The 8,196-nt window shown below is 41.9% G+C and overlaps 1 protein-coding gene across 1 annotated transcript in view; it reads left to right on the top strand.

Annotated features, from left to right (window-relative positions):
- Positions 1-6,336, top strand: part of igf2b (insulin-like growth factor 2b) — a 7,116-nt gene extending 780 nt beyond the window's left edge. Inside the window, exons 2-4 of the mRNA XM_061822935.1 lie at positions 273-423; positions 1,560-1,738; positions 2,911-6,336. Of these exons, the coding sequence (XP_061678919.1) occupies positions 273-423; positions 1,560-1,738; positions 2,911-3,150 (570 nt within the window). The 3' untranslated portion in view covers positions 3,151-6,336. The remainder of the gene's footprint in view (positions 1-272; positions 424-1,559; positions 1,739-2,910) is intronic.
- Positions 6,337-8,196: the final 1,860 nt, after the last annotated feature.

Genomic DNA, 8,196 nt, shown 5'->3' with positions numbered 1-8,196 from the left:
AACGTGCTGACTCTAGCGTTTCTTGTAGTTAACTATCGAGCAGCCGAATTTGCAAAGTCTGCTATGTTGTGCAAGAGGTAAAATCACACTTGTCTACTAGTTTTCCCTCTCAATAAGCTCTTCTCCTTCCTCGTTGCTGAGTTGTGACAGAAGGATTTAAAAAGCGCACACCAAGTGACGTCCAGACGTCAGAAATTCAGGGGAAAATAGCAGGATCATCATTCATCAAATAATTTGACTGGACGTTCATCTTCGCTTGTGTGTGTTTGCAGATCAAGAAGATGTCTTCATCCAGCCGTTCGTTGCTCTTTGCACTGGCTCTCACCCTCGTTGTGGTGGAGATGACCTCGGCGGAGACTCTATGCGGGGGGGAGCTGGTGGACGCGTTGCAGTTCGTCTGCGAAGACAGAGGCTTCTATTTCAGTACGTTCACGCGCGCGTGTATCGGCGCTGCCCCATTGTCTGACTTTTTGTCATTTGAGTGCCGGCGCGCTCCAAACAAACAAACAAACACAAAAAAACTCCAATGTGTTTGCATAGTCGAGACTACAATATTTGCAGCGCCTGTGGCTCTGGGCGTCACAGACATGCACGCGCACGCAAAATCAGAGAAGGCTGCTATGGTATCGATGCACACGACTGGCCGGCGCGTCGCACTCTACCGCTCATTGCACACGAAAGAACACAATAGGCTGCTTGTTTACCTCTGAAGTAATAGCACCTCAAGAGACGAGCCAGTCACAACCACACTAGTCTTCATATTTCGTCTCATTAACCTATGTGGCATAATGTTGGGAAACCCTGTGAAGTGGTATACATTTGCACTGTGGCGGTTCGTTAATCCCGAAGTAGATAATATGCTCCAACACACATCCTACATATCTGTATACACGCAAATAGAAAACATTCTGACCTTTGACAGACAGGCAATGTCTTTGTACGTTGCTTTTTTCCCCAACAGATCATGATCCAATTTCTATGTTTTCTCCTCCCTCTTTTCATTCTGTCCTTTCTCTTACTGGAATCAAACCTCATATTGTGCCCCATGAAATTTCAATACTTCAAACGAGCCCTTTATTGATTGTGGAATGCTTTGCACCTTTAACCTTATTCTTCTCTGGTGCTGGTCTCTTCCTCTTTTGATTTGCATTCGGCTCCTGCTTTTCACGACTCACACACTCGTGCGCCGATCCTCCAGGCTGTTTTCTCTAGTTCTCTGCCCCTCCTCATCCTAGTTATCTCTGCTGACTTGACAAACGACAAGGTCAGGCAGGAGTTTCCATTTTATGTATTTGCTCACCTAAGGGACAGGTCTCTTTGTCCCACTGCAAGGTGTTTACATGCGCATTCGCTCATTAACGGACCTCCAGATAGCCCTCATCAGATTATCTTTTACAAAACAAAAAGATTTGTTGGAGGTGGTCATTGATTTTCAGTTATCCTCTTTGCCCCCCTATTATTGTAATCCTGCAAAAACAACCTCGATTCATTTCTGATGAGAGTTTGTGTTTCCTACATCCGGCCTTCATTGCCTCATATTACGCTGCGCCTCTCCCCAGGTAGGCCCACCAGCAGGGGGAACACCAGGCGCACCCAGAACCGTGGGATAGTGGAGGAGTGTTGTTTCCGTAGCTGTGACCTCAACCTTCTGGAACAGTATTGCGCCAAACCCGCCAAGTCAGAAAGAGATGTGTCGGCCACTCTACAGGTCGTACCGGTGATGCCTCCATTAAAACAGGTATGCATCACAGAAGTCACAACACAGCAGTATGGGAACCAGTGAAATTGTACTCCTCCCATCACATTCTCCTCTGCACACCTTTGCCTCACCCCTATATCCCTGACACCTTGTACAGAGCTAAATGTACGCACAAAGCGCTCTATCTTGTTAGATGGTCTAACGATAAGCAGTTTCATGCAAAGTGCTGACCATCATGGAAACCATCCAGACAGTCGCAGCACATTGTACTCAAGAAAGGACATACTCACACACTGTGTGAATGGCTGAGACTGCTGGTCCGTGATGAACACAGTGTGTTCTGAGTGTCAGATTATTTGATTACTAGTCATGGAAGCGTGACCTCTCAAAATCTGGCAGTGTTTTAGATCGATGTCGTTTAGAAAAAAAAATAAACACCTGACTGAAGTCTTAGAGTCTCCTCACATGTGCAGGGAATTGGCTTGGTGTTTCACTGAGGTCACAAGAAGACGTAGCAACGGCTGTGTTCCCAACATTTTCCAATTCCTGCTGTCCCTTTATGCTTGTATGTTCATGTGTCGGCGACAAGCAATTGAACAAATAGTGTTCCCCGTTAGGGAATTAGTTTGGACATGTCCCTGGTTTGTCCAGGCAAGGAGAGTTGATGGGTACAGCCTGCTCTGAGGGCCAGCTGTTCTTAAGCTATTGAGCTGCCTGAAGTGAATGAAGGGGGATAAACACTCTTCAAGTGGCAGGACCAAAACAAGCCATTCACATGGATCACTGGCCACTGGCGCATAAATTCCAGCACCCTTGCTACCATTCCTTCTTGTTTCTCATTCAGTGGTACTCATCAAAACACCTATCATTGTTAAGTTTGCAGTGTTTATATTGTCATTTAAGATGCAGCAGTTCAGTCATTCATTCAGCTCCTCATATGTATACGAGGCAAGCACTGATCCTTTTCACAGAATGTTAAAGAGGCTGTACTAAGCATGTGTTGACAGCTTCTCTCAGTTGAGGAAACCAAAACAAGTACCGTTGGGAAGCGAGCCGAGGCTGTTATGACTTGCAGCTTTAAGAATGACATTTGATTGGCCAAACAATGACTGCAGAAAATAAGCATATCACCCGTAATGAACTGACTCCACCTTCTCCTCTTTGCTTCTGTTTTTTTTTTTTCTTTTTTTTTTGCCGGCACGCCACAAAAGGAAGCCCAGAGGAAGCAGCATGTGCCCATGAAGTTTTCCAAATACGAGCTGTGGCAGAGGAAGGCAGCTCTGCGGCTCCGGAGGGGTGTCCCCGCCATCCTGAGATCCAAAAAGTTCCGAAGGCAGGCGGAGAAGATGAAAGCCCAGGAGGAAGCACGCTTCCACAGGCCCCTGATCAGCCTGCCCAGCAAACTACCGCCCGTCTTGCTCACCACGAACAACTACGTCAACCACAAATGAGCCTGTTGCCATCCCTTTGCACAGACAAGGGTTTGGAAGGACAAAAAAGCCTAGGGATTATAGCTTTGTCTCTGACGTCATTTCTGTGGCAGTCCTCTTTGACCTCCCCTGCCCTGTCCGAGCCCACCAATCCCCCCAGCCTATTCTCATCCACTACTTCTTGACCCCCTGCCCCCTTTCTAATACCCCGCCAACCCTACCACCATGCTCCGGAACACAAACATGCCTTCACATTCTTCCTGTTTGAACTTTTTTTTCTTTTCTCGCTAGCTCTTTCAGTCACTGACACAAAAGGCACAAACAACAAACGATGAACAAAAATTTAACAATTTGACTGAAAGCCATTCAGGCGGACCCGTAAGCAAAAGAGTAAATGGAAGGGAGCAAGAAGATGAAAGGGATCTGTGGTTTGCAAGTGTCAAGAGGACACCCAATGGAATGTTTTTTTTTCCTGGTGGAAAACAATTCCAAGTGAGGAGAAGCTTGCACGAGAGAATCCATTCCACATACTTTTTTTTTTTTTCCTGAGGCAAACCTCCCCTGAAAATCAAAATTTTTTTTTTTTTTTTTTTAGTTTGCACCTCTACCTATAAAGGGACTTCCACACTGTAAGGAATTATTTTGTAAAATTAGATTCCTGTTCCAGCACCTTTTGATCACAAACAAAAAACAGAAAAGAGTCTGCAAAATTGCACATTGCCACGGATTACGTCAAAGTAAAGAAAAATATATGGCACTATTTTTTTATGAACAATGAAAGTGTAGCTTAAAAAATGCTATGGTGCTAGCTTTGGGAAAGGACTCAAAGAAGAGGTTGAAAAGCACGTTTTTTTCCTTTGAAAATATTATAGCTTTCCGTTTTAAGGAAAGTGTGACTCAAAAAAATCGGGATTAAGGATATGGGGGAGCTCCTGGCAGTGGCAATGTCAAGGGGGAAGTGTCACTGAAAAACTATGGGGGCGATGATGGCATCGAGGCTCACAGGAAGTGCTAGTTGCTGTTCATCACTAGTTTGCTGGCATACACGGCAAGGGGGACAAGAGACCCTGGCCCTGGACCTCCTGTCTCCCAGAGGCAGATGGACACAGGGAACATAAAATGGGACACCGTGGACTGCCTGGATTGGGACAGTACAACGGTTCTGGGACAGTACTTCCTGTTTACAGTGGCTTTGCAGACTGCTCTGACAGGAAGTATCATGGCATGGACAAGTGGGATAATTGATTGATTTTATTTTATTTTGATCTTACTGTTGTTTTCTTTTCGTATCCATATTTTAATGAAAAAAAAAGGAAAGCCCTGTCTGTTTCTGGTACCATGACATTCCTGGTTTTTCCAAGTTAGGCGTTTTTCCATCATGAATGTCATGATGTTATTTTACCGTTATATATATATATATATATATATATATATATATATATATATGATTCAAAGGGAAAAAGCAGCAATAATGTCAACTAACATTTATTTTTATTGTATATCAGTCGTATTCATATGCGTTTGCCTGAAAACAAATACTTGAATATATCTATCTAAACATAAATAAATAAATAAATATATAAATATATATATATATATATATATATATATATCTTTAGATAAATAATTAGTTTCCAGGGACGTTGTGTTATTTCCTATAGTCAGAGCTGTATCTTGCGTAATGAGCCGTCAAGCTTTTTGTTTTGTTTGTTGAAATACAAATAAGGGCACTGTATAAACGCATTATTTATTTTGTTATAAAATATATTTGAAAATTGGTCCAAATAATATGCGCAGCACTGATGCTCAACTGACGAATTTATTTTGTATGATCTCTGTTTTCCAATTGGAGCTGTAAGGCTTTTTTTTTAGATGCTTTGTACCAAAAATAATGTCTTTTATCCCCCTTTTCATTTGCCATAGTTACTATAAATTAATATTTTAACAGCATCATGTAGTCTGAATTTTGTAGGCATGTTATGTCACTGAAATAGTCACATATTCGTAATAATAATGATCTGCATGGGTCTCCAGACGTTTGTCAAGGTTACAAAAGAAACGCAAAGTACCAGTGAGTAAATATTAACCGAAACTGTTCAACATCAGTTGTATTCAACCCACTATGTTTTGAAGCCACTTTGGTATTGATGGCAGGGGAGTGTTGAGTCCTTAATTAAATAATGTCTTCATAATTGTGCTCGGTGTCCTATGATGTTCTATGGAGCAGCTTGTCTATGTGCCACTGCTGCAGATATTGTCATTTGCAAGTGTGTCGATTGGAACAAATGTCACTACAGGGTCTTAACTCGCACGTTGCGCCTTCATCAATGGTCATTCTCTCTCTCTCTCTCTCTCTCTCTCTCTCTCTCTCTTTCTCTCTCTCTCTCTCTCTCAATCTCTCTCTCTACCTCTCTTGATAGATAGATAGATAGATAGATAGATAGATAGATAGATAGATAGATAGATAGATAGATAGATAGATGGCTCATCTACATCATCTGACAATGGCCTTGATCTTATGAAGCATCACCTACCACTCGTCCAAGCATTATGTGTTTTAATGAAGGGCTAATGCAGTCATAGGATTCTGGTAAACAAATATGTGCACTGCAGGGAGGAGTAATATTTCCCGAGTCTAAGAGTTAATCGTGTGTTTGTGTATGTATGTATGTATGTGGGGGGTGGGGTGGGGCTAAGGAGTTGTTATTTTGAACCTTCCATAATCATGTGGCAAACCACTGAAGCCTATGACTGACACCTTATCGCTTCCTCCCGTGTCCTGTGTCAGGTTAGACATCACCCAAATGGAGCCCTAATCAATACTAGCCATACTGAGGTGAAGGCTCAAGCCAATACTTCTACATTTGCTTCCGTCAGATATCGTCCATATAGTTCTAAGATTATATTCTACTTCCATTGTGCAAAGAAACACAGTGCAATTATTATTATTATTATTATTGTTACTATTATTATGCTGGGACTGCATTCATTCACTATTGTAATGTTCAAACAGGCTAACCCTTGTGTTGTTAAAATGAAAGACAACCACTTCTTTTGCAAAATATGAAGAAATATCATGCCAAGCAATGGAAACCTTTTATGTGTCACTAGCTCACTCAGCCTGTGTGTATTTTATTGATTTAACCTCAGCACGCTAGAAAGTCCGAAATGTACAATTCATGTACTTTGATTTTTAATATCAATAAAAAAACATTTTATCAAAAATACAATATGTAGAATAGTTACTGTTGCATCCTGAGCATTGTCCACCTTCTGCAAGGGCTTCCTGCTTGTGCAATATAAACTTTGTGTGTTCGACTTTGCTGTTTTGGACCTCTTTCAGAAGCAGTCAAAATTTCTGTGCCATTTAAATGATTTATCGTGTCTTGAGGGTTCATAAAGAATTTTCTGCAGCTTTCATCTTGCCGCCCCTACCCACCTGTTCTCCACCTCTGCCTGCCTCCCTCCATGTCTTCCCTTCTGTCTTCTTCTGTACTGTGAAAGGACAAAGTGTGCACATCACCACTCTCATATAGAAGGCAGAGAGGCTGCATGCACTTCATTCAATCCTTCCTCTCCTGTGTGCCACAGTAAATGTGGCCTGTTGTCACATCCATTCTGCAGTGGAATATAACTAATGGAGCAAGTTCCCATTCTGTAGCTATGTTTGGATCCCGGCGTCTCAAATTATCACTTGCATGTTTAGAAAATGGCATGACCTGTTTTCGTAGACTTGCTTGCACATACCCACCATGCTTTGTCTGTTATCGGGCGGATTTAAAGTTGAATATCTTCCCGGAAGGGAACAGTTTCTGGGGAATGTTGGAATAATGGAGTTTACGCTGAGCTGTCACTGCTATTTCATTTTACTGTCCAAGAGTGAAAGCCTGAAAATGAACAACGCTACATTTCTTTTTCTTGCATTGCTCTGTTTCATGTCTATGTGTGATTCTGCGTGATCGTCATTGCAGAGGAGCTTGTGTTCTCCCTCAAATCTTGCAAAATACTTGTGCTGTTTTAGAATGGCTACTGCATGATGCAATCCTCATTGCAAACTTCCAAGTGCTGGATAGGTGCACGCAAAATATCTTAGCATAGGGGCTTTTTATTTAATTGTGTGTCGTATCGTACTTACGTGTCATCATAAGTAGTTTAAATTCAGTGTAAAGGCCATCATTACTCATACCATATCTCTCTATTTTATGATTAGGTATATTTTAGATGGTATTACGACAAATGTTTAACTGCTCCCAAAAGTTTCATGTCCTTTCTTAATATAGGCATATTCCGTGTTGTACACACACCGTGGATTAGAATGCTAAAAGCAACCACCAGAATCCTTTAGAACGGTGGTTTTCAAACTGTCGGGCGTTATGACAGGGCTGCCATAAACTACCATGAACACTTTTCATTATTGAGTTTCACCCAGCTGTTCTTCATGTTTTTCTTGATTCCCAAGGAGTAATGTTTGCAAGTGAGGGGGAGAAAATTTAATCTCCAAAAAGGGGTGGCGTGTCCAAAAAAATGTTTTGGAACCACTGCTTTAGAAAGTGGTTTAGAAAAAGATTGAATTTCTTCAAAACTGGCCAATAAGATCAGTGAATGTCTCTTGACACAACTTGTTGCAGGATTTAGCCATTGTACGCTCTTTTCCAACCAACTCAACATTCAGCCTGGGGATACATGTTTTCGACCTGGACCATATATATTGATATAATGGCACAACAAAATATTGATAAATTAAACTGTGCAAGTCATGAGGGTGAAAACTACAGTATGTCACATTGTCTTAAATATCAACAAATGCTGATGTAAATCTGCCATCATTCAGTACATACTGTAACATCACTACAGCATAATTCTAATGAAGAAAGAATTAAAAAAAAAAACAGGAGCTAAACAAAGAATAATCTCAAATGAGCGCATTCATCCCATCAGAGAGGCCTCCTGAATGGCAGAGTGGGGTGTAGATGTGGGTGGCACAACTCTCCCAGGCCTGACACTGGAAACTGCCAAAGAGCACACTAGAGTTAGTTGTGGTTGGCCGGATGCATGTAAGGCTGGGCC

The sequence above is a fragment of the Syngnathoides biaculeatus genome, chromosome 6 (assembly GCF_019802595.1).
Source record: "Syngnathoides biaculeatus isolate LvHL_M chromosome 6, ASM1980259v1, whole genome shotgun sequence".
In the NCBI taxonomy this organism is placed as follows: Eukaryota; Metazoa; Chordata; class Actinopteri; order Syngnathiformes; family Syngnathidae; genus Syngnathoides; species Syngnathoides biaculeatus.
Note: the sequence above shows the minus strand (reverse complement) of the source record. Positions and strands in the feature narration are given on the sequence as shown.